Raw genomic sequence first — 25,103 nt, forward strand, 5'->3', positions numbered from 1 at the left:
AGACTTGAAGATAAGAGTGAACTTGTGATTATCTGGGAGGAAGAATGTTTCAAGTGAAGAGACTAGCGCTGCAAAACCCCCAGAGCAGACAGATCCCTAAGGTGTTGGAGCAACAGCAGTGTGTCCAGTGTGGCTGGAGCAGGTGACTGAGAGTTCAGAGAGGAACCAGAGACAAGGTCATTGGGAAGATGTACAGACCATTTGAAGGCCTGTGACTTTTACTCCGAGCACAATAGGGAACCCTAGGAGGGTTCTAAGTAATGAACAAAGAACCTGTCTGCTTAAAGGATTACCTGGCTGTTGTGTGGATTATAACTGTGGAGAAGTTGCACAACCCATCCTGATCATAAGGTTTGTGTTCTGGTCCAGCATTTATGATTCTGAGTCAGGAGGATGGGGAGTTTGTTTTGAGTCCAGGAGGACATTATTTTAGTAGATGGACAGCACAGCTGTGGGTTGGGGGTCAGGATGAAGGATCTTTAGAAGAAAAAGTGGTGTTGGAGATGAGAAATGCCACTAGATGGCAAAAGAGAATCAAGAACAAATTCACACAGGCCTTTGGCTCTTCTGGTTTGTCCTCAGGGAGGCCTTGGCTAGGGGAACAGCTGTTCACTTCTTTGTTAAGGTGTCCCAAGCTTTGCAAGCTGAACTTCTGGATAGAAGTTCTGGATAGAGAATTATGCCCCTGCTGCTGTAGAAACATGAATGTTAGGAGATAAAACCCATGGTTTAAACCAGGCTGTGTATTAAATGTGTATCAGCACAGGCCAGTCTAGCCTTTGGAATGGAGGCTTGGCAGAAGGCTGCAAGCTCATTTGAATGCCTAGCTTGGTTTCCTTTCTACTTCTCATTATTCTAGAGTGAGATGTTTTCAAGCCATGATTTAAACTTCCCTCTGCACTTGTGTTTTCCTGACACTGTAATTATCCTAGTTTGTTCTTCAACTCGAGTATGCTGGGCTGTGTAGAAGGCTGCCTTAGGACTGTGTGAAAGTGAAATAAACATGGCCCTACTGCCTCAGTCCAAAGGGAAAAGAGAGTAAAGGTTTAAGTTTGCACATGAAAATTGAAATAGAGTTGAACCTACCATATGTGCAATTCAACTGAAACCTTTGTTTTGCCTCAATTATTTGGATAAGGGAAGTGATTCTGTTTGTGTGCCTAAATTATCCAAGCTTCCAAGATCTGCTTCACCTTGCACTTGGTAGGCTAATTTTGCTATTTTGCCTTCACTGCATTCATGGGACAACAGAAAAAGATGGAAGAAGGGGGATAAGGTTAGGAAGAAGAAAAAGATTCAGGCATCAGGCCAGCGACTGGTTCAGGAGTTTCACAGGAGGGAGAAGAAAGACTTAGAGAGAGCAAGAGCAGAAGACAAAATGGTGGGAGAGAAGACAGAAGGGAAGAAAAAAAGTCCCTTACACCAGCAGTCTCTACCCCTGCTTCCTTCTCATTCTATCGTCGAAGTCACTGCTGTTGGCCCAGCTTCTCCTTAGGCTGCTGTTGTGTGTGTGTGTTTAAGTTGGGGCGGGTGTTGTGAAAATCCCAACAGTGCCAGGTGGACCTCTGCCTGTCTTCCCCGCAGGACAACAGCTGCTGCTTCCTCTCGCCTGTGCTGGGAGGGAGTGAAGGGGGAAGGGAGAGAGGAGGGCTGGGCCTGGATTGGTGCCTACCCTTCAGAGCCAAGCCTCTCTGCCTTCCGGAGTTCCACACAGCCTCTGGATACCAATGGAAAGCCCATGAGAGTTTCCTTCCAAGCAAGAGCAGATCCAAGTTCTGTTATCCTAATTTTGTTGGTCCTTTGATAAATAAAGGTAATGGGCTCATTTTTGTAGACTGAGAAAGTGAAACATACAGCAAGTTGAGATCAGATGTGGGACTTGCTTCAGGTCCTTGAATTCCCATGACCTTTCCTGGAACAGCTGTGGGTCAGGAGGAGGCAGCACTGACAGAAGTTTGGAATCCTTGGCTCCCAGACCAATGCCTTTAGACAAGTCAGGATGGAGGAAAGAGGAAACTGATTCGGGGGTTCACTGAAGCCTTGTCTCACAAGCCCTCCCAGCTCCCCATTTATGTACAGAGCAAAGTATCATTTCCTTAGCCTGGTAATCAGGGTCTGCCACAATCGGGCAAACCTGTCTTTCTAACTTTATCTCTGACTTTTCTCCCACTGAGTGCCTCAACCCCAGCCAGACTGGTTTCCCCCCATTTTTCAAGCATGTCTTTCATAGTCCTCTTTATCTCCACTTAACTTCTAACTTCACCATGAGATCCATTTCCAAGTCAGGGTTACCCCTGAGGAAAACTTTCTCTGACCTTCCCAATTCAGAGACATCTTTCTCACCTCTAAATTCCTACAGCATTTACTGTCTTGAGAATGTTTAATTTTCTGCCTTGAATCACTGGTTATTTCTTCATATGTAATGTATTATCTTTCTCTTAGACTGTCAATTCCCACAACACGAGGACCACCACTTACACTTCTTTTGCACATTTCACAGTATATAGCGTAATGCCTTGCATATAAGTGACCCTAACTGATTCAACTTTTAGAAGGCATTCTGTCTGCTCCTCAATGATCCTAGTCTGAGATGGGATTGCTACCAGCCCACAGAGATGGTTAGCAGATGAGGAACTGACAATGCAGCTTCTGGACTTCAGCCCTGGGTTCGAGGTGATGCTACGAGAAGAAGGTTGAGATGGCTGAGGCAATCCTTCGGTTTCAAGGACAGCTCAGGAACTGTCCATGACACAGTATATTGTTTGAGCAACTTGAATTGGACAGGGCAAAGGGTGATGCCAATGAGATCATGGTGAGCCCACTCAGGGCAAAATTTTGGGGTTCTCCTCAGTCATAGGGAGTCACCCTTGCACCTGCCACTCTAGCCAGTTGTTCTACAAATGCTTACCATTGGGGAGGGCAGGACGAGAATGTGTAAATGATTACACGCAGAGGGTCATCTTTACAGGAAAAACAACTCAGTTATTGTTTCAATGGTGAACTATCAATACACATTTTGCCGGTAGAATCAGTACCATTACAATCAACATTTGTTTCACAAAAATATTTTGAAGTCCCAGGTGTTTATCATTTTCATTAATACATAAGATACAAGTAAGTCTGCTTTTGTTAAGAAATTTGATTAGCTAATTATTTAGACCAGGGCTTCACAACCTCAGTGTTATTTACATCTTGGTCTGGATAATTCTTTGTTATGGGAGCTATCCTGTGAAATGTGGGATGTTCAGCAATATCCCTGGCCACAGGCCAGTAGCAAGTCCTGGTTGTGACAACCAAAAATGTCTCCAGACATTATCCAATTGTCCCTGGAACTACTGAATTAGACATGTGACCTTGAGCAAGCCACTGTCCCTCTAGAACTTAGTTTTTCATCCCTAGGGTAATGCTTGAGTATGTAAAACCCAGTGTAATGGGACAACAATCCCACTAATCTCAGGCTTACAGAGCACATGACACCATGATGAGGATGTCAGAAGGGATGAAGTAATCTTATGCATCAGCACCTCTAGGATAGGATTTTAGGGAACAGATCACCAGGATTGCAGTTGGGAACCCAAAGGCTCATCGTCATTATATCATTTAAGTTCTGAATGCTTTCCTCTATAACGTGCTGTTCAGTTTCTGTAATTGTCTGGCAGAAGTGAGTGGTGTTGGGCGTGGGGAGTGAAGAGCAGTGATGGGTGGGTGGGGAATGAAGGAAGTGGAAGACCAAAAGGTATAAAAAGTCCCTTTCTATTCTCAGGGAAGCTGCAGCCTTGAGGGACCAGGGAAGAGGTGGCATGATTCAAGGCAGGGACCGCAATGTGGTTGGCTTCCTCAAAGCAAAGGCTTGAGTCAGCCAGGCTCAGGCAACACCCTGCATCGGCACCCACTCAGTGTTGTCTTGCTGAGCAGCCTGAAGGATACAGATGAGCCACCTGCCCATGTGGGCTCTCTCCTCACTTGCTTGACTGTGCCCACTTCCTTGGGGAGGCCTTCCAACCAGAGGCTTTCTAAGTGGGACCTCTGGGTTGAGTCTTTCTATGAGCTAGCACCATGAGATAGATGGAGGTGAGAAGGAGAAGCAGGGTTCCAGATAGAGGAGACAGCAGGAGATAGGGCATGGAGGAGGTGGGGGACAAGGTGGGAAGAAAGCAGGGATGCAGACACAGTTGTGCACACGGGCAGGTGCAAGATCATGGGAAGTCTTATGTCCTGTGATATGTAGTTTGGACCATACCCTACGACAAGCTTGTCCAACCCATGGCCCGTGGGCCACATGTGGCCCAGGATGGCTTTGAATGCAGTCCAACACAAATTCGTAAACTTTCTTAAACATTATGAATTTTTTTTTGCATGTTTTAAGCTCATCAGCTGTCATTAGTGACAGTGTATTTTATGTGTGGCCCAAGACAATTCTTCTTCCAATGTGGCCCAGGGAAGCCAAAAGATTGGGCACTCCTACCCTATAAGAAACAAGCTATTGCAGAGTTTTAGACGAAAGAAGGGACCACATTTTTTCTCTTGAAGTTGAATCAGATATATACTTGAGTCTTACTGGAGTTGGAGTGTGTGTGGTGTCCAGGAGAGACAAGAGCATCTGCTGAGAAAGAAATAAGAATGGAAGAGATGGGCTTGGGAAAAGTTTAAGATTGTCAGGGCTGTGTGACTGATGGACTCAGGCTCATACTGAGGACTCACCATGTGCCAGGCACTGGTCTAAAAACTCTTGATATACATCTTAATGGATCCTAATACTGCCATGAGGTAAAAAATACTATCATCATGAACAGATGAAACAAGGAAGCTTTCAGTGGTTTAGTAAACAGACAGATGGTGTGCAGCTTATAAGCTGCACAGGCAGGATTCAATTCCTGGTCTGTTTTACTCAAAAGCCTTGATCTTCACCACCATGCAGGACTGCCTCCCCATAGTTGGGATTGGGGAGGTGGCGGGGTCTAGGATCACTTTCAGGTTTCTTGCATAGGTAACCAGGGAAACTGAGATAGACAACACAGGAAGAGAAACAAGTTGTGGGGAAGATGGATTCCATTTTGGACTGTAGTTTGTGCTGTCAGAAAGTGCCAGTTTAGGGGGTTGTACATGAGGAACACCAATCTGTCTCTCTGCGGCTTTACTCTCTCTTCCTGAGCTATATTGGGGGCCTTGGAGCACTCAGCTTTCTGTGTTCTGACTCCCCTTTTCTGCTGTCCAGCAAAGGTAAAAAGGCTGTCCTAAGAGGAGGCCCAAAATCTGGAAGACACTTTGCAGACAGACAAGGCTGAGCGACCTGTGGAAGTCAAGAGTGAGGGCTAGCAGGCTCCAGGGAGCTAGTTAGCTCTTTGATTGTGATGAAAGGGAAGATGTTGATGAAAAAGATAGGAGTGTGGCCCTTTCCCCAGCATGGCAAAGCACTCAGAGACCAACCAACAGTAAGAAACAGATCACGCCAGGCTCTGGCATCCACAGCTTTTCATGTTCAGGTTATGCTTTCAAATCCAACCTGCCAAGTTTGAGGCTTCAGAGTCAGCATGCAGAGATTTCCAGTAGTGCTCAGACCCTGACAAGGCCTGAGGTCACAGGTGAGGGCTGTGGGTGTGACAGGAGTAAGGCTGATAGGGACTGTGGGGAGTCCACACGGAGGTCTTTGATTCTCAGCCCAGCACTTTGGTGGGAGGCCCCTGAGTACATGCCCTCCTGGGCTCCCGTGAGTGGGATGACAAAGTGGCGAACGCTTTGTTCTCTGAGGGTCAGGAATAAGAAGCACTTTGTTCCTCAGAAACATAACAGTGCTTTCCTACTCACCTTGCCATGAGAGCACAGGCTATGGAACAGAGAAAACATCAAAGAAAGCCCAGACACTTAGGAACTTTTGGCAGGGAGGTTGGAACTGAGTGTTCCAATGACACTGTAGAGGAGGAGACCAGATAGCAATGCCTCTTTCCTCCCACCCATCCAACCCCCTCAGCACAGGGGCTCACCAAACTCAGGGGACATTCCTTCCTCCCAGACTGATCTTTACTCAGAAACCTTTCTAGCCTCTCCTCATCTCCTGACTAGTCTTGGCCTCGGCAAGAAGAACACCCATCCCTACCCAGCTGTCTTCAGCTCCTGTCCTTCCTCCCAGCTGCCAGAGAATTATCAGGTCAGTCTGCTCCTTTCTTCTCTGCATTTTTTACTAGCAGGAGTGCCAGGGGCCCAAGGATAATTGGGAAGAGTCTCTCACCCAAGGCCAGTTAGAGCTCTTATTCTGCAAGTGTTGCAGTTCACAAACTTTGCAGAGGCTGAGATTTCTGTGGTGGACCAAGGGAGCAGGGGTGGCTGAAGGTGGGGTGGCTTCACCTTCAGCTGGGTGGTTGGCTGGGTGGCCTTGGGCAAGCACCTCCTCTTTCTGGGTCATGAGAACTTGGTTATGGGTGAGATGATCTCTAAAGTACTGTTGGGTTGGGAATGCTGGAGGCTCTGGGATGTGGCAGACAGTCACTCCAGGCCCACTGCTGCCCCCAACCACCTTAACTCTACCAGCAGGAGGAATGGCACCAGCTGTGACCCGGCTCCTTTTCCTTCAGCTTGTTCTAGGGCCAACTCTGGTCATGGACATCAAGACGCAGATTGGCAAAAAGAACTTCTATGCCTTAAACATTGACTATCCCAGGGTTACCTTCCCAAAGGGTTTCCAGGGCTATTGTAATGGTCTGATGTCCTATATGCGGGGCAAGGTGCAAAATTCGGATTGCCCAAAGATCCATTATGTGATACATGCCCCTTGGAAGGTCGTCCAGAGGTTCTGCAAGTATAGTGACAGCTTCTGTGATAATTACAATGAATACTGCACGCTCACCGAGGATGCCTTCCCCATCACGGTCTGCTCCCTGAGCCACCAAAAGCCACCCACCAGTTGCTACTACGATAGTGCCCTGACCAACCAGAAGCTCTACCTACTCTGCTCCCGCAAGTATGAAGCTGATCCAATAGGCATCATCAGTCTCTATTCGGGAGTTTAATTCCTGAGTCATTCCCCAACCTCTACCACCACAGACCAGCCTGTCTCCATTTCCAACACTCTGATCCCTGTAACAAGACTTCCTTCCTGACTTCTGAGGCAGGCAGGGTCCCCTCCCAAGAGACCAGGTGGGTGGGAAAATGTCCAGGGCTTTGATCACCATACAAAGTGGTGCTATCTTCTAGGTTCTTTCCAGCTTGTTTACTCCCTCTTCACCCCCACTTCCTCATCATCCTCCCTCTCCCAGAGACAGTAAAACCCACCCAAGAAGTTGACTGTGTCCAGTTGGCAGTGACTGTCCACCCACTGGGCCAGATCCTAAGTCCTGGATGGAGGCCCAGGGCCTCAGCTCACACCATGGCAACAGGCACCAGCTCCGAGTCTCACCTCCCCATCCCCACCACCCTTCTCATCTCAGCCTCCCCCAGTTCCCTTATTCCCTCCACTCACCCACCTCCTCAGGGGATATGGCTAGCTATAGGAACCTCCCTGAGGCCTTCAGACTCATGTTAGCCTCACTTCCTCACAACCCCCAGTTTCTAGCCTGTTTCTCTCTGTGAAATTATTGTTTCTCCCTTCATATAACTGTCCTCTCCTCTTTCCTCTTACTATGGAGCCTAGGACTGTCTCTCCCCCACACTCCCCACCACCTTAGTCACCCCGCCTTCCTTTTTCCAACCTCTTTTTCTTCCAGTCTTCTTACCTTGGTTCACTGGCATTTCAAGGTATCTTCTGTCACCCATTCCACAGAGGTTTCTGCTTCCCTTCTCTTCCAGAAGCTTCTCCCAAATCCCCCAGACTCCAGAGTCTGCCCCTGACCAGGCAGGGAATGAGGCAGACCCAGCTCTAATCAAACATAAATTTCTAAAACTACATCTGAGTACGTAAGATGTAACCATTGGAGGAAACTGGGTGAAGGGCACACGAGACCCCTCTGTACTATTTTTTTTTTGTAACTTCCTGTGAATCCATAATCATTTCAAAATAAAAATTTACGAACACACACCTGACTCCTTTGTGATTTAATTGCTTTTTCTTCAGTGCCCCAGAACTCCTGCTCTTGGAATCCTGGCAGCCTCCCCCATCTGGCCATCTTCCTGAGCTACCCTTAGCAGTCTGTAAGCTCTTCTGTCCCATGTGCACCATGATGGAGGTGATGTGGGGTAAAACTTAGTGCTAGGCTGGGTGTTGAAAATAGACTCTCCCATTACCCCAGCTCTGGAACAAATTTGTAATAGAAGTCAGGCCACCTTAGCTGGCTTCTACTTCTCCACCCGAAAAACCTGAACTGCAACAGATGAGGAAGGTGGAGGGACAGGGAAGGATCTAATACGTGATACAGTCATAGTCCATCACATCAGGAACTGCTACACCCTTTTGGGGGGTGGGGGTGGACAGGTGAATATCAGTAATATGTGAACACAAGTAGCAAATACTTTTACCTCCACATCTGGTTCATCTCTTAACTCCAAATATATTCTTCCATTCTGTTCTTGGAAGCAACTGTTGAGGAGGAATGCTAACTGATGGCTGGTAGGCATAAGGCTAAGCAGAGTGAAGGGTTTGTTGTTGAGAACCCACACTCCTGCACTGCCTCTCCTCCCTCTCTCTACACTAGTAGGCCCATCTGTCCCTCATAGACAGAGTTTTTAGCTGCTGCACACACAGATGTTTATTATTTTCCAAGTTCCCTGGTGTTAAACATGCAGGGTCAGGGGGCTAGTGGGCTAAGATGAAGCTCCTCCTTACTTGGTCTTCTTATCATAGGTGCCAGCACCCTTGTAACCACTCACATAGCCTGTGTTGTCATTCATCACTTCCCGTCCGGCAATGCCCTTGCCCTTGCCACTCTCATCAAAGCGCTCCTTGTGGGTGCCAGTGTACTTGCTGGTGTCTGTCAAACGGTCCACTGCACCCACTGTTGTTGCTTTCTGCAAGCCAGAGGATGGATTTGAACCCTCTTCCTTTCCTTACCCTGTCATATCCCTTCCCCAAAGATGGCCAGAGATACTTAGAACAAGTGCTTGGAGCTCTTGCTCTGCCACTGGCATGGGGTGCTGCTTTCTTAGGGCCCAGATGCAGCTGTGGGCAGAAACTCTGGTAAGAGCCATTCACTCGTGGGGGAGGAGGAGTGTGATGTGGGAATGAGTGTGGCATGTGCAGAGGGAGGGTGGTTTTTCTTTTGTTTCCAGAGGAGTTATTCTGACTAGGTTGCTGCCAGAGGACTTCACTCCCACTCCCCAACCCAATATCCATTGTAGAAAGAGCTTTTAGTTCAGACGGGACAATTAAAAAAGGGAGTAGGTGAGAGGCAGGAGGCCTGAGATTAAACCCTAAATAAGAACTGAAAGAGGAGTGGGCATCAGGTCCCAAATCCTCTACACTAATGTCCTCCAAAAGCCACCAAACCCTACCTGCCTGGCTCAGACACTGGACACTTGGAAGTTAGTCTAAATCCACTATTAAAATAGCCATGGACCTTGGGCAAGTCACTTCCCTTCTCTGGGCCACATTTTCCTGACTTCTGGAATATCTAGATGATCTCTAAAGTCTGTTTCTTCCCTGTCTCTACAGTCACACAGTTGGCAGGGTTAGGGAGGGCAGACTGGAACAATGGGGATTTAGGGAAGTAGGGTCAAGGGGATGAAGACTGTCACTCACAGTTGCGCCAGTGGTGGCTGGGTCCTTGCCCTCCATGAGTCCATAAATGTTCTCCAGGACTTCATCTGGACTCTTCCCTTTGAAGCGCTTCTGGCCCAGTTCCTTCACTGCCTCTTTGAACTGTTGAAACGTGATGGTTCGGGCGTTCTTGGCCCTGGTCAGTTAGACAGATATCCAGAAACTTTGGAGCACGAACGCATTACCTTCCAAGGTCCAACTCTTACCTCACTCAGATTTGTCCTCTTTTGTTCTATCAGTAAGTGTCTCGACAACAAAGAATAGCACAGTGCCAGGTACCCTGTGGTGCTTAGTAGGCCCACTGCAAATGTTCCGCCACATGAACCCTTCCATGGCCAACTACCTCGTACTTTCTTCTCACCCCCACCCCTACATCTTTGGCTCCTCACTTGACTTTGCTGAACACGATGTCCACATCTGTGGAGGTGACCATCTTGCCATCCATGATGCCACAGTCTTTGCATAGCTTGGAGAAGTTCTTGTTGTTCATTTCAGTGCCACTGCTTGATGATTCTCCAAAGGCAGCAAACCGATTGAATGTTTTCTCTGCCTCTGATGCCATGATCAGCTAGAGGTGGGGGAGGGCAGTCGTGGGAGAGACTTGGGGGTGAAGGAGGAGGGGGAGGGAGGACTGTGGAGTAAAGAGGATGAGTGTTAAGGTAAAATCAGTCAGCAACAGGAACCGCTCCCCTCTTCCCTGTTGGTGTCTCCTCTCTCCCTCCCAGCTCCCACTGCACCTACACTACTACAGCATGAGTCTCCCCTTCCCAGCACTGGAGATACCAATATGGATTCTACCTACTGAATGATCCTCTCTTTCCCCCACCTCTTTTATGTACCTAAGATTACCTGGACGGTGATCTGACCCTTCCCGGCCTTTGTATTTAAGTGTGTGCAGATATGTGGTAGCCAATTGGCTGTTGCAATGAGGAGACAGAGGGAGGAGAGGGAAGTTTCTATGACCTCAGCAGTGGTTATGTGACATCACTTCTGGTCCCAGCTACAGCCCTTGCCTTCAAAGGAGGGGGCTTTTGGTCTCCCTATCTTGCATGCTGAATTGAGCAAACTGCCAACTTTCTGACCTATTCGGATGATCACATTTCCATCATTTCAGCCAAGCTTACCCATCCTCTGGGTCCCAGTCAAATTGCCTTATGCTCTGCCCCACAACAGAAGTTGAGGCGAGCCCAGGGAAGTTGTTTTAGTCTGTTTGGGCTGCTATAACAAAATATCATAAACTGGGTGGCTTATAAACAACAGACATTTATTTCTCAGAGTTCTGAAGGCTGACAAGTCTAATATCAAGGTGTGGGCAGTTTCAGTGTTTGGTGAGGGCTGCTTTCTGGTCTATAGATGGTACCTTCTTGCTGTGTCTTCACATGGTCAAAGGGGTGAATGAGTTCCCTTGGGCCTATTTATAAGGGTATGAATCCCATTCAGAAAGGCTCTGCCCTCATAAAACTCAATCACCCCCCAAAATGCCCCATCTCCTAATACCATGACTTTGGGAGTTAGGATTTTATTTTATTTATTTATGTATTTATTTATTTTGAGACGGAGTCTTGCTGTCTGTTGCCCAGGCTGGAATGCAGTGGCATGATCCTGGGTCACTGCAACCTCCAGCCCCAGGATTCAAGCGACTCTCATGCCTCAGCCTCCCCAGTAGCTGGGATTAGCCCAACCACTGTGCCCAGCTAATTTTTGCATTTTTAGTAGACATGGGATTTGCCATGTTGGCCAGGCTGGTTTCAAACTCCTGACCTCAGAGTGATCCACCTGCCTCAGCCTCCCAAAGTGCTGGGATTACATGTGTGAACCACTGCGTCCGGCAGGGAGTTAGGATTTTAATATATGAATTTGGGGACAACATAAACATTCAGACCACAGCAGTTAATGGAAACAGGCTGGCATTTTTTCTAGTCTCCAGGCTCAAGTGTAGCATGGAGAATCCCACTGGCTTTAAAAGCTCAGTCTCAATAGAAACTTTAAATGGCTTCCAGTGTTGGGTTCAGTAGGCCTTGGAGTGTAACAGATGTGGACAGCTCAGGATAAAACTGGGATGGACTGAGGGTGAGGCTCAGACTCTGAAAATCTTTAGATAAGTTTCTATGCAGGTCAAAGATGTTCCTCAGGGTTTTCTCTCTTCGGCCTTTTCTCTGGCCAGAAGCCCTACAGATAGATGAACCTCATGGATCCTAAAACAGAGCAATGAGACTGGTGACTTTCCTCCTTTTCCCATCTAATAATGCCACCAATTTCTATTTTTTTTTCTTTGTCTTACAAATCTACTCCTTTCTTTCCATTCCTATTACTTCCACCCTTATTCAAGTTCTTATCATCTCATAGTTGGATGATTACTCTGGCTTCTAAATGATCTCTTTCCTAAATCTAATTCTTCACTCCCACTCAACCATAATCCATCTCTATAACCTCCTCCCCATCAGATTAATTTTCACAAAGCAGTATTTTTTATTACTCCTGCTCAGAAACATTCTATGGCTCAAGATATACTACAGCTTCTCATTGCTGAATCTTCTCGCTTAGCATTCAAGGACCTGTACAACTAACTAGGCCCCAATATACCCTACCAAACATCACCCACCTCTCATCAACATTATTCTTGGGCAGCGCACAGTGGCTCACGCCTATAATTCCAGCACTTTGGGAGGCCAACAAAGTGAGACCTTGTCTCTAAATAAATAAATAAATAATAATAAAAAAATTAATTGCGAGTGGTGGCATGTACCTGTAGTCCCAGCTACAGCTACTCAGGAGGCTGAAGTGGGAAGATTGCTTGAGCCCGGGAATTTGGGGCTGCAGTGAACTAGGATTATGTCAGTGCACTCCCACCTGGCTGACAGCATGAGACCCCATCTCAAAGAAAAAAAAAACATCCCAAAACAAAAACCCTAAGAACCAGATTACTCTTCAGCTGGGGTCATACGGCCTAACTGCTATACACTTGACAGGCTACTTGGTAGTGGAAGGAGCATAGTCCCTGGAGTGGAATGGATCTGGGTGGGAAAATGAATCCTAGATATGTCATTTACTAGCTGAGTGGACTTGGGCAAGTCACTAAACATTTCTGAGTTTCAATTTTCTCATCTGTACAGTGAGGACAATAACACTAACCTTATGGTATTAGGGGATAACATATAGGAAACTACTATTCAGTTTTCCAAAGAAACCCGAGTGTTTCTGCCTCCAGACTGTCCTTCATGCTCTCTCTCTGCCTGGATAGAATGCCCCTCACGCCCACTCAAGTATTCCATGGTTGCACTTCTCATCTTGGTGGTTCACCCTAGGAACAAAGCCCTTTTCCTTCTCTGAATTATAGTAAGAAAATGGTTTCTAGACTGTGGGCCACAGCCTCCTGGCATGAGGATTTCTGAAATCTTGCAAAGGGCCCTAGAATCTGTATGTATAGTGAGTGTGAACTGAGTAAACAATACGCCTTGCATGTGTAGGTGTTACTACATTTACAGACGTGACAGAAACTTACTTCAAAGTTTTGATGAATTCATAGTTTGTATTTTCTCCATCAGGGGATACAAAAACTATTACGTGGGGTTGGAAATCTCTTATCTCCCACTTGAGAAGGGTGGGAAACTACTACTACAGGACTTATTGTCCAGATGATTGATCTTATATATACATAATTTTTCTTTTTTTTTTTTCTTTTGAGACGGAGGCTTGCTCTGTCGCCCAGGCTGGAGTGCAGTGGCCGGATCTCAGCTCACTGCAAGCCCCGCCTCCCGGGTTTACGCCATTCTCCTGCCTCAGCCTCCCGAGTAGCTGGGACTACAGGCGCCTGCCACCTTGCCTGGCTCGTTTTTTTTTTTTTTTTTTTTTTTTTTGTATTTTTTAGTAGAGACGGGGTTTCACTGTGTTAGCCAGGATGGTCTCGATCTCCTGACCTCGTGATCCGCCCGTCTTGGCCTCTCAAAGTGCTGGGATTACAGGCTTGAGCCACCGCGCCCGGCCTACATAATTTTTCTTAACTTGTCCTGTGTTTGTACCTTCTCTTGACAAATGTCAAAGTGTCATTTCTCATCACAAATGTCTAGAGAGGGTGTGAACAGACTCACACTTTGAATTTCATCTACACAGTGGCTTGCACATAACAGATACTTAAAACTGTTGCTTAGTTGAAGGTATAGTTTGACGTTGCTCTGGCCAAAGGGAAAGAGTTTAGAGAGAGACTGTCCTTGCAACACTTACACCCTGGTCGGGCTGGGAGCTGCCCTGACATGGAAGAACCCTATCTTAGGGTAGAACCAGCCTTACCTCTGCCTGCAGCAGACTGGGTAGGACCCCTATGTCTAGGAAGCCAATGGATCTCAGTGGAAATTTCCCACCTCCTGCCTGCCCTGCGCCCCTGCGTAGGCCCCTTATCAGGTTCCCCCTGAGTCATCCTGACCCAGAGACGAATTTAGATGCTGGAACCTTCAGGTCCTTCCCTCCCCCACTCCAAGTAAGACTACTTTCGACAAAGAAAACCTGCAGACAAAAGTTCTCACTCCAGGTTCTCCTTCTCCCCAGGTTCCTCTGGGGCTGGTGAGATCTCTCCTGTCTTCCGCACCTTTGCCTATGATCCTTATTCCAGCAGGCTTTTCCTTGTCCAGGAGAGTGTTAAACTGGCATCCAGAGGGAAGAGGGGCCTAGGAGAGGAGCCAGGGCGCCCAGCTTCTGTGCCAGTTTCTGGGGAAAAAGTTATAAAGGGAGTGGGAGAAAGGAACAGAAGAAAAGTTGGGTGCTCCAAATTGGGGAATGTAGGGGGGGGCCCTAGATTTGGGGTTGTTGAAGGCTGGGTTTTAGCCCGACCAGTTCTCCTACTCTGGGTCACCTCCTCCCTCTTGGCCTCTCCTTCTTTCCAGTAGACCCTGCCAAGTGGGGATGAAAGGGGCATTGATGTTCCTTGGATGGGAGGGGTATTGCGGGTGGTGAGGGTGGTGGTGGGAGGGTGGTTCCCAGGCAGGAGGGGGCAGGGGAACTTGGGGGTCTTGGGGGGGCAGTCGGTGCTGGTGTTGCAGTTGGCAGCCCAAGTTCCATTGGCCATTGTTCCTGACTGGCCTGGCGCCCGGCCCCCGAAATGGCAACTCAGGAACCAGTCTGAAGGGGGTTGGGGTGGATATGATCCTGGGATTGGGGGAGTTACAAGGGGGGCAGGTGGGGAGAAATTCAGTCAGGTTTCCTTTTGCCTAAACAACTTCGAATTCCCTTAAGCCACATTATCTAATCAACTATCTCATACCAGGGAGTCTTCCTCTGAGGGGCACAAGGAGGGCTCATCTGGGGTGGGTGTGTGTGTGTGTGTGTGTGTGTGAAGTCTAGAGTAGCAAACCCACTCGGGCACCGAGAGGGACGCGGCAGTCCCTGAGACCATCGCCTGGGCATTGCGATTCAGCGGGCCTGAGCTGGTCTCCTTTTCTGGGCCGGACTGGGAGGGGTTAGCGGCGAAGCCACAGGGTCTCTTGGGTCCCAGCCCGGGACACTGCGTCCTACCCAAGCCCCTACTCCACCCCCGCAGGGTTAACTCCGCCCCTGCGCCTGTTTACCCAGGAGTCAGAGCCTCTGGGGGTCCCCGGCCCCTCCCCCGTCGCCCCTTGAGGCATTGACCCCAGAGTCCCTGTTGGCCATCCTCTCCACCCCCCCGCGTCCGCCCGCGATCGCCCTCTATTTATAGCGGCCCCCCGCATTCCCCGCCCCCCCTCCCCGCCTTGTTGTCCAACTTCTCCCGGAGCAGCCAGAGAGCAGGCGTCGGGACGCAGCAAAGAGAGGAGAGGTACCAGGACTCTGGGCACTAGGGAGTCGGAACTCCTGTGCCCTCGACGTTCCCCCGTGCCCCCTTTCGGCTCCGGCACACCTGCCCTTGCCACCGGGCGAGACCCCCGCCTCCTCAGCGGCGGTCCCGCCCACCTCCTCCTTTCTTAATCTAGTTCTCTGTGTTCGGGAGGGGGGATTCGAACTCATGGGGTGTCAGTATCCCGGGTTCGTCTCCCCACTACCGGTTCCCACCACTGAGTCTGGGGGCGAAGGAAGGAGCCAAGAGTGCGAATTGCAGATCCAGGTCATGGATGGGGGCGGTGCTGAGGGCAGCCGCGGGATCCCTTGCAGTGCTGAGGGATCCCCGCACTCCCCACACCGCCCCAATGCGAGGGTTGGGGGGAATGTTATGGTGAGCTCGAGCGGAGCCTGGAAGCGTCTAGCCGCCCGTCCCCCGTCCCCTGTCCCCGGGTCCCAGCACAACCCCTCCCTGAGCTGCAGTCTGGGCGGGGTGAAAGGTGGGGCGTGTTTACTGGGGGTCTGGGGCGGGTCTGCGGGGAGCCAAGCGCCCGTGGGCGGGCTGGGGCGGGCCGGGGGCGGGTCTGCGGGGAGCCCGAGCCGGGGCGGGCCCGAGTCAAAGGCAAGTGAAGGTGGAAGCGGCAGCGGCGGCGGCAGGTAGGGGGAGGGGCAGGCGAGGGGCCGCAGGGCCTGGAAGGCGCCAGCCGGGTAGGTGGGCGGTGTGATTGATCCCTGTTCCCTGCAGCTGGCGGCTCGGGGTAAAGGGCCGGCACTGAGGGGGCGCTCGGCTGCTGCGCACAAAGGCTGAGGCTCCGAGAGCGGCAGGGCGTGTTTGGGGTGCGCGCGAGGTTGTGTGGAAGGTCCGGGGCGCTTGGCACCAGCCACGCAAGGGTGTCCGTCTCCACGCGGACTGGCTGCGTAGGGACTCGTAGGGACGGGTTCCGGATGCTGGGCCCGGCCAGTCCCCTCTGTCCTACCCATCCCTTCCCGATGGCGCTTGCCCTCGCGGGCCGTCGGGGGAGACCGGGAGGAGATTGTGGGACCGCCCTCCTCTCCCTTTCTCCACTCGTGGGACCTACACGGAGACTGGGTAAAGAAGAGAAGCGACGGCACCAAGCTTTGTGTTTGTTTTTATATTGTGGAGGGAAACAGCCATGCTCTGCTACCCTCCTCTTACTGGAGAGCTGTCAAAGATTTTGGGGATTCCCTAGTCCCCCGCGTTTAGTCCCCTTGCCGATAGAAAATTGAGGCCAAATGTAGTAACTAACTGGGGCAAGGTCACACTGGGAGTGGCAGAGCCGGGATTCGAATCCGGAGGTTTCCTCCACATCAGCACTTCCTTCTCTCCTCCGCGCAGCCTGAACTGATGCCCCTGTAGCCTGTATTGATTCCGGCTCGAGCCTAGAGAGGACGTGTTCTCTGGACCCAGGAGTAGACACTGGGGAGGGTTAGTGACCCGCGAAGGTTGATGACCCTGGGAGTCTGGGTCTTGGCTGAGACTTTCTGTCACTAAAAGACCCCTGGTCTGTCTCCCATGTCATTCACCTCGTTGCTGTGTTTTCTCAGACCCCAGAGTCAGGAGTGAGAACCCTGACCCCTAATTCCACTGCATCCAGCCAATAGGAGCCCAGTAAGTGACCCCACCTCGCAGGCTGCAGGCTCCTTCCTGTGCAGGTCTGTCCAGGTGCTCTGCTCCTCACCCACTAATGTTGAACTTACGGAGTTTATTCAGAGTTGGGAGGAAGAGTCTTGGGAGGAAGGGAGGCATTGGGTTGGTTGGACAGATGTCCCTTTTATGTTGTTTTTCCCACCTCACCCTTTGGTCATGTTACTTTGGTCATTTTTAGCCCCCTTTCCTTTGAGCTGCCGACCTTGGGGCTTTACTTGAAGGTCATGGTCAATTGTGAGCTCTCAAAATCCTGTCTTTTGGTACCCTGGCCTTTAGAATATTCAGTCACTGAGCTACGAGTTTCACTCCCTACCTGAGAGTGTGGAGTAGACCCTAAAGATAGCCTGGGAAATCTGAGCTACACTTCTGCCCCACCCTGATATTTTGGTCCAGGGCAGAGGCGGGAGGGGGTCTGGAGGAGTGGGTGTTGAGGGTGGCGGTGGGGATGGTGAGTATCAAGAGAAGCGGTGTCCTGATTCCTCTTCCAAAGTTTCCACCAATCAGCCTGGAAGTGGAGCTGGGGGCAGGAAAGGCCCTCTGTGTGTTCTGGAGTAGTCTTCTACCCCTGGCTCCCTCTGTTCCCTGCATCTTCCTGTGCTGAGAGAGGAAGCCTGGTGTTTGAGGAGATGTGGGGATGTGGAGACAACTTCCCAGTCTTGTTTCCTCATCCTGCCAGGCCATCATGGCGGAGCTGCAGGAGGTGCAGATCACAGAGGAGAAGCCACTGCTGCCAGGACAGACGCCTGAGGCGGCCAAGGTTATTAGAGACCGTTTGACTTCCATGCCCAAATTCGAGACCTCTGAGCATCCCCCTTGCCTTCTAACTTCCTAAGCCTACTGATCTTACTTTAACCCACACCACTACTTTCTCCACCTCTACCCTAGTCTCTCTCCCCATACACTACAATTGGGAGTCAGGCCATTGTCTTGTCACCACACTAACCTTCATCCTTTCCATGTCTCTCTTTGTCAATCTCTTTCTGTCTTTGGTCTCTGTTGGTCTTTACTTGCCTCTCTTTGTCTGTCTGTCTCTCCATCTGGGACACCACATGGTCGTGTGTTTTTGTGTGTATCTGTGTGTGTCTTTCCAGGAGGCTGAGTTAGCTGCCCAAATCCTCCTGGACCAGGGACAGGTAACAGTGTGGGGGCAGTCCCAAGGTGGGAGGAGGGGCTCTCCTATTCCTCAGTAGAAAGATGGCCTCTGCTTGGCCCTTCTCTCTTCATTTTCTTTGCTTCTATTCTGTCCTTTCCCTTCCCTGTCTCTCCCCTCTTCTTCCTTCCCCCCACTTTTCTCTCTCTAATCTTCATTATTCTTTCTTATCCTCAAACTCATCTTCCACTGTCGTGTTTTCCTCAGTTCTTGCTGATCCTGTTTTTAATTCTTTGTTCCCTTTTCCCCCTTGCCCGCCCACTCCCAGCTCCCTGACCTTGGTGTTGCTCCTTTTCTGGCCTCGTCTCCTCTGAGCCTAGCTCCTGGTGCCCTGTTTTCCTGCAGACTCACTCTGTGGAGACACCGTATGGCTCTGTCACTTTCACTGTCTATGGCACCCCCAAACCCAAACGCCCAGCGATCCTTACCTACCACGATGTGGGACTCAACTGTAAGGACCTTCATTCGTCTCCCACTCCTGTCTGGAAAGAGGCTGTGGAGGAAGGGTAGAAACTCAGAGGGAGGGGAGGGGTCAGTGTGGGAAGGAGAAGTTCTCTCCTAGTCTGTGGCATGAAAAGAAGGGTGAGTTCTGACTGGGGCACATGTTTCCCTGTCTGATTCTATTGTTGAGGTGATGTGGGTTCTCTTTAGATAAATCTTGCTTCCAGCCACTGTTTCAGTTCGGGGACATGCAGGAAATCATTCAGAACTTTGTGCGGGTTCATGTGGATGCCCCTGGAATGGAAGAGGGAGCCCCTGTGTTCCCTTTGGGGTAAGAGTTAGGTCGTTACCACTTTACCAGACTGTGAGGAACAGGACAGGTGTGGGAAAGGTTCGACTGGGGAGGAGGAAAGGGAGGTCAGTGGTGATTCTGGGAGAGAATGAGTAGGATATCCTGAGGTGGGGGGTGCGAGGGCAGGTTGGTATCTTCCTTAACGTGCTTCTCTTTTCCAGATATCAGTACCCATCTCTGGACCAGCTTGCAGACATGATCCCTTGCGTCCTGCAGTACCTAAAGTGAGAGTCCTGGGAACCCCTCCAAACCAGAGTTCTCTTTCCAGCACAAGGAGACCCTTAGAACTTCCAGGTTCACCATGGTTCCTGAGCCAGTTTCAGCTTCTGAACTCAATATATCTTCTTCCTTCATGCTCCCACCTTGATTATTGAGAAAAGGTGGTGGGTTTGGAAAATTGGCCAGAATCAGCAGAGTAGCCCTAATGGATGGAGGGAAGGAAAAGGGTCTATGCTTGGCCCTGCCTCAGGCTAAGGAGGGACCTTCTCTGATCAGAAAGTCAGGGAGGAATAAAAGGGGCTGACATAATCCCTGAGGAACCAGACAGACTTGTCTCTTTCTCTCCCACTCCCCTCTCCTTCATGCCCACACCTGGTGGGTGGGGAGCTCTGTGGGTGAGAGAGAGTGGGGGAAGGAAGAGAACGCCAGACTAAGTGTCTTTGGTATTCAGAGGGAGGTGCTGACCCCTGGGTGCTGTTCTTAGCTAAGCTTCTCCTAGGCACCAGGGCTCAGCACCTCTGGTTCACCACTTTGCTGCTGTTTTCCTCATTCTCCCCTTTGTTCACAAAAGTTGTGTCTGTTTTCACATTTGCTTTAAGTTCCATTCTTCCTGTTCCTCTAGAGGAACCAGGAACTAAAGCAGAACAAGTTGAACTGGCTCTTGAAAATTGAGAATGGACAAAGAGCTATCTATATAGGAAAACAGCATGTTGGTTGGCTGGTGGATGGGTGTTTGTTTTTAAGACACTAGTTCTCCAGGAGAAAGCTGGGATAGACTTCAGGGATCTACCCTGACTACCCGTGCCAACCTTTGGCTCCTAGAGCCCTTCTTTTTCACATCCTCCAAAGAAAGGTCCGTGTCTGCCCTTCTTTGTGCCCATGGACTCAGGAGGGAGGGTGAAGAGTTTGAAGAGATGGGCTGTGGCAGGTTTTGGACAGCAGAGTCCGTGAGGCATATGTTTCTTTCCCTTTCACAGTTTTTCTACAATAATTGGAGTTGGTGTTGGAGCTGGAGCCTACATCCTGTCGAGATATGCTGTAAGAAATAAAAAGCCTAGATAAGGGAAAGGAGGGTCCAGACTGATTAGGAGAATACTGTTTATTAGTGCTGTTTGGGGGAGGAAGTGGGCACTAGGCGGGGAGTCGGGCCCCATGGGAGTCCACAAGTGGGTAGGGCTTAGCGGGGAGGGGATAAGGCCATGCCCTGTTTCTCATTTCCTTCCTTCTTCTGTCCCTCAGCTTAACCACCCGGACACAGTTGAAGGTCTTGTTCTCATCAACATTGATCCCAATGCCAAGGGTTGGATGGATTGGGCAGCTCACAAGGTTTGGAGGGGCCTGTGTGCTGAGACCTAGGGTGGGGGATCCCCTTGTATGGATCCAGTTAGGCTCTGGTAGAGTCTAATGCTTGAAGTCTGGATGGACTCCGAACTTCAAGGAGGGAGTAAAGGGGCAGGAAAGTGAAGCTGTCACTTTGCCTAAGTCTCTTATAATACCCTGAACTTTCTTTTTTTCTTTTTTCTTTTTTTTTGAGATGGTGTCTCACTCTGTTTCCAAGGCTGGAGTGCAGTGGCTTGATCTTGGCTCATTGCAACCTCCGCCTCCCGGGTTCAAGCAATTCTCCTGCCTCAGCCTCCCAAGTAGCTGGGATTACAGGAGCCCGCCACCACGCCCGGCTAATATTTGTATTATTAGTAGAGATGGGGTTTCACCATCTTGGCCAGGCTGGTTTTGAACTCCTGACCTCGTGATGCACCCACCTCGGCCTCCCAAAGTGCTGGGATTACAGGCTTGAGCCACTGTGCCCGGCCAATATCCTGAACTTTCTCACCTGTCCTCTCCTCATAGCTAACGGGCCTCACCTCTTCCATTCCGGAGATGATCCTTGGACATCTTTTCAGCCAGGTAAGTGGTTGTAGAAGATGATGTAGAAGAGTCGAGGGGAGCAGCAGGGAACTTGAATGCTTGGGCTAACTTCCTTAGCTGGGACAGAATTTGGGGAAGGAAGAAGGCTTACCTCTTTTCCTCCAGTAATTGTTGGTTTCTCTTTCCATCCCTAATGTTTTTCCTTGTTATCTCCTTCAGGAAGAGCTCTCTGGAAATTCTGAGTTGATACAAAAGTACAGAAATATCATTACACATGCACCCAACCTGGATAACATTGAATTGTACTGGAACAGCTACAACAAGTGGGTGGGCTGCGTGTGTATGCATGTGAGAGAAATGCAGAAGCAGTAATTGGGGGTCATGGGGAGGCACACAGGAGGAGAGGGTGGTCTGGGTAGTGTGCAATGTGCAAAGAATGCAGCATTTAGTGTGCAATGGGGGCAGCTTCAGGACAGAGCCAGTAAGAAGGATTGCAAGGGGTTGTCCCCCTTCTCTTGTTTACCTCCTTTCGATTATTGGACTCCCAGAAGTAAGATGACCTTGTGTCCTGTGCCCTTCCTCCCCTTTTGCTGCCCTCTGACCAGGGATCTAGGGCACAAGTGATTATAGGAGCTGTCCTTGGGGCCTGCCTGCCACCTTCTCCTTTGGTTTCCACTTTTAATAACCAATATTTGACTGTAATTTTTGGGACAGTGATAGTTCCATCATGGGGGAGATAGCTTATATCTGGTTAGATAGCATTGCTCACCTAAAATTCCTACTCTTTTAACCCCTTTCTAGCCGCCGAGACCTGAACTTTGAGCGTGGAGGTGATATCACCCTCAAGTAAGACTTTAAGAGATAATGCATTGCCCGTCTCCCTGGATCTTCTCTAGGAGCTTGTATCCCTTAGAAGAAGGAGAATCTTTTGCCAGGGAACTTCTTTGTCATGTCCCACCCCATCCTATTTGGTAAATCACTTCCCTCTAGGTCTTCCCCCTTTGAATCCTCTTGGTGGCATCAGCAGGGAAACACAGAAGGCTCTTTCCTCTTTGGAGCCAGACATTTTTCCAGCTGCACTTCTAGGCAGAGGCCAGCGAGGGATTGTCAGGGGCTCACTGCCTTCTCCCCAACACTGTGTCTTTAGGTGTCCTGTGATGCTGGTGGTAGGAGACCAAGCACCTCATGAAGATGCAGTGGTTAGTAGGGAATTTTGGGATGAGTGAGGGAAGAGAGTTGGGGTCCTAGAGTGGTGGTCAGAAGAGTATCTTGCCAAGGGGATGCCCTGTTTGGCACAGGGAGATCAACTCTGGGGCAATAGGAATTTGATCCCTGGTAAGGAGTAACTGGGTAGGGAGCTGATAGAAAAGGGAATGGGGTCTGGGTTCCTGGGTCCCTTATAGGGGGAGGGGCCACAGTAGGCGTGACTCATTCATTCAGTCTCCTGCTTACTCCAGGTGGAATGTAACTCAAAACTGGACCCCACCCAGACCTCGTTCCTCAAGGTCAGTAACCTGCTGCAGGGCCCCTGTCCAGAGTCATATATCCTCTCTAAATTCAGCTGCTAAACCTCCAGGGCCCTGCATGGGAACAAATGGGGTGAACGAAGAACAAAACAAAGGGGCTGGAGTGAAGAAGCTAGGGAAGAGAGACCCTTTCCACCTCTCCGCATGGCTCATTTATGTATGTTTCACTTTTTCTGGGTGGCGCCCTCCTGAACAGATGGCTGACTCTGGAGGTCAGCCCCAGCTGACTCAGGTGAGTAGCCCTGCCATCCATGGGATGGGGAAGTGACATAGGATACTGGTGGCATTGGGCTTTGCCTTTGCCACACACCCCGTCCCCACAATGCCACAGCCTCAGGCTCCAGCTCTGCCTCTAACCTCATCTCACTGTCTCCCTCGCCTCTTCTTACTTCCGCAGCCAGGCAAGCTGACTGAGGCCTTCAAGTACTTCCTGCAAGGCATGGGCTACAGTGAGTATGGGGACAAGAGATTGCTGCACTGTAGGAGAGATGGGCACTGACGGGGTGGAACCGTTTTAGGTTAATGCCTGGACTTACCACTATCTGCCCAATCGAGCTCATTGATCCCCTGGCTTAGTTATAACTAGTCATAATCCAAGGACCACACCCTGAGTCGCCAGCCCCATTTCCCCACTTTCTCTCTGACTGCTTGTGTATCCTTCTGTCTCCACAGTGGCCTCATCCTGCATGACTCGCCTGTCCAGGTCTCGTACAGCCTCTCTAACCAGTGCAGCATCCATTGATGGCAACCGGTCCCGCTCTCGCACCCTGTCTCAGAGCAGCGAGTCTGGAACTCTTTCTTCGGGGCCCCCGGGGCACACCATGGAGGTCTCCTGTTGAATGACCCTTGTTGCCCTAGTGTGGGACCCAGCCCTCACCTCCCCCAGAACTAACCTGGGAGGTGCTGAAGGGGCATTGGGCCAGAGTAAGCAAGGGAAAAAGAGCAGATCATGTGGGGAGATGACCTTGATCTTTGATTGCTACCCTAACCTTGACCTCTAACCTGTGATTCCCCCCAGCTCCTGAAAGAGATGTCCTAATATCTCTTAGGGACCCAGACCCCTAAATTCTCCTCCTCCCCCATTTTGGTATTAAGGTGGAGAGGGCATGTATCCTCTGTCCTGATCTAGGTGTCTATAGCTGAGGGGTAAGAGGTTGTTGTAGTTGTCATGGTGCCTCCATCAGACTCTCCCTACTTATCCCATATTTGCAAGGGGAGGGGATTTGGGGCTGGGGCTCCATTCACCAAAGCTGATATGGCTTCTTATTAACCCTTTAGGACTCTGAAGGGTATGGACCTACATGAATGTGTGTCAGGGGGAGACTTGCTGGTGGGTTAGTGGTCCTCAGGATGTGATAGAAACATCCAGGGTGTAAAAAGGAAGTTGGAATGGGAATTGGTGGGCAATGAACGAGTGTCGGGGAAGAATTGGTGCTGGGGAAACAGGAAGGGGCCTGGGGCCATTTGGCTGCACTAACTTTGGTAGCTCTCAGTGTGCATCTAGAGTGGGACTGGGGAGGGAGCTAAGCTTGGGCTGGGTTACTTGGGGCTTGGCATAGAGGTGGAAAGGGCTACCCTGGGGCTCTGACCACACTGTATTATGTGTGGAGGGTGCCCTCCTGTCTCCCACAGCTTCTGCTATAACAATAAACTGTAGAGGAATTTGAGTACCATTATTATTCTTTGTCTAGGTATGCCTGCATCATGCTCCTCTTCCTATCTTCTCCCTGTCCAAGTCTCATATTCTCTTCTCAAAGTGATATAAACCCTGGGAGAGGGCGTTTGTGGCATAGGCACTTCACAACATATGACCGTGTAGAAACTGGCCCTTTTTCAATACAATGGTGTTGCCTTGATATTGATAGTATTTTTAAGCTTGGGAGAGAGGAACCATTTAGATCTTAGGAAACTTCTTATCAACTATGGGTAACTGAGAAAGGCCACAGGATTTCAGAGATGCCACCAACACCACCACCTTCAAGAAAGAATTGAAGAGGCTGGGCATGGTGGCTTGCATCTGTGACCCCAACACACTTGGGAGGCTGAGGTGGGCAGACCACTTGAGCTCAGGAGTTTGTGACTAGCCTGGGCAACATGGTGAAACCCATCTCTACAAAAAATACAAAAATTAGTTGGGCTTGATGGTGTACACCTATAGTCCCGCTACTCAGGAGGCTGAGGTGGGAGAATCACTTGATCCCAGGAGGTAGAAGTTGCAGTGAGCCACAGTCACACTACTGCACTCCAGCCTGGGCGACAGAGTGAGACTCCATCTCAAAAAAAAAAAAAAAAAAAAAAAATTGAAGAAGGCTGATGACAGAAGTGCCCAAGGATATCTTGAGACCCACCTTCCTGTAGGATCCTCCCTGGGGGGTCACCTAAGATTCCATTTTGGATGTTTTAGTGCAATCAGT

General features: G+C 49.9%; 3 protein-coding genes across 19 annotated transcripts in view; 2 read left to right on the forward strand and 1 right to left on the reverse strand.

Annotated features, from left to right (window-relative positions):
* The window catches only part of RNASE13 (ribonuclease A family member 13 (inactive)), a 32,075-nt gene extending 24,069 nt beyond the window's left edge, over positions 1-8,006 (forward strand). The window contains exons 3-4 of the mRNA XM_030930609.1: positions 6,061-6,145; positions 6,526-8,006. Of these exons, the coding sequence (XP_030786469.1) occupies positions 6,061-6,145; positions 6,526-7,004 (564 nt within the window). The 3' untranslated portion in view covers positions 7,005-8,006. The remainder of the gene's footprint in view (positions 1-6,060; positions 6,146-6,525) is intronic.
* Positions 8,007-8,657: 651 nt separating this feature from the next.
* Positions 8,658-10,609, reverse strand: TPPP2 (tubulin polymerization promoting protein family member 2). Its single transcript, XM_010356480.2, has 4 exons — positions 10,522-10,609; positions 10,072-10,313; positions 9,665-9,818; positions 8,658-8,934 (listed from the first exon to the last, which is right to left on the reverse strand). Exons 2-4 carry the CDS (start codon positions 10,242-10,244, stop codon positions 8,749-8,751), a joined length of 513 nt encoding a protein of 170 aa, XP_010354782.1. The 5' UTR covers positions 10,245-10,313; positions 10,522-10,609; the 3' UTR covers positions 8,658-8,748.
* Positions 10,610-15,295: 4,686 nt separating this feature from the next.
* On the forward strand, positions 15,296-24,365 carry NDRG2 (NDRG family member 2). Of its 17 annotated transcripts, none has more exons than XM_030930614.1 (17): positions 15,369-15,467; positions 17,033-17,096; positions 17,812-17,892; positions 18,227-18,268; positions 18,631-18,736; positions 18,937-19,057; positions 19,240-19,302; positions 20,275-20,335; positions 20,537-20,623; positions 21,146-21,202; positions 21,383-21,486; positions 21,965-22,009; positions 22,311-22,362; positions 22,621-22,668; positions 22,886-22,921; positions 23,087-23,138; positions 23,362-24,356. In XM_030930614.1, exons 3-17 carry the CDS (start codon positions 17,818-17,820, stop codon positions 23,526-23,528), a joined length of 1,116 nt encoding a protein of 371 aa, XP_030786474.1. In that variant the 5' UTR covers positions 15,369-15,467; positions 17,033-17,096; positions 17,812-17,817; the 3' UTR covers positions 23,529-24,356. The 17 variants fall into 17 exon arrangements, with proteins under 17 accessions (XP_030786471.1, XP_030786480.1, XP_030786479.1 ...); XM_030930615.1 differs by having other exon boundaries at positions 15,389-15,467; positions 17,033-17,140; XM_030930613.1 differs by lacking the exon at positions 15,369-15,467 and adding an exon at positions 16,047-16,123.
* The last annotated feature ends 738 nt before the right edge of the window (positions 24,366-25,103 follow it).

Source organism: Rhinopithecus roxellana, chromosome 5 (genome assembly GCF_007565055.1).
Source record: "Rhinopithecus roxellana isolate Shanxi Qingling chromosome 5, ASM756505v1, whole genome shotgun sequence".
Classification (NCBI taxonomy): Eukaryota; Metazoa; Chordata; class Mammalia; order Primates; family Cercopithecidae; genus Rhinopithecus; species Rhinopithecus roxellana.

What these genes read in the sequence shown, in the direction of transcription:
- TPPP2 (XM_010356480.2), bottom strand. Translation starts at nt 10,244, where the DNA reads ATGGCATCAGAGGCAGAGAAAACATTCAATCGGTTTGCTGCCTTTGGA. An exon ending in ATCGTGTTCAGCAAAGTCAA is followed by an intron (nt 9,819 to 10,071) that starts GTGAGGAGCCAA and finishes CTAACTGACCAG; the next exon opens with GGCCAAGAACGCCCGAACCA. An exon ending in CAGCCACCACTGGCGCAACT is followed by an intron (nt 8,935 to 9,664) that starts GTGAGTGACAGT and finishes TCTGGCTTGCAG; the next exon opens with AAAGCAACAACAGTGGGTGC.
- NDRG2 (XM_030930611.1), top strand. Translation starts at nt 17,818, where the DNA reads ATGGCGGAGCTGCAGGAGGTGCAGATCACAGAGGAGAAGCCACTGCTG. An exon ending in TGGATTGGGCAGCTCACAAG is followed by an intron (nt 20,624 to 21,145) that starts GTTTGGAGGGGC and finishes CTCTCCTCATAG; the next exon opens with CTAACGGGCCTCACCTCTTC. An exon ending in CCCAGACCTCGTTCCTCAAG is followed by an intron (nt 22,669 to 22,885) that starts GTCAGTAACCTG and finishes CCTCCTGAACAG; the next exon opens with ATGGCTGACTCTGGAGGTCA.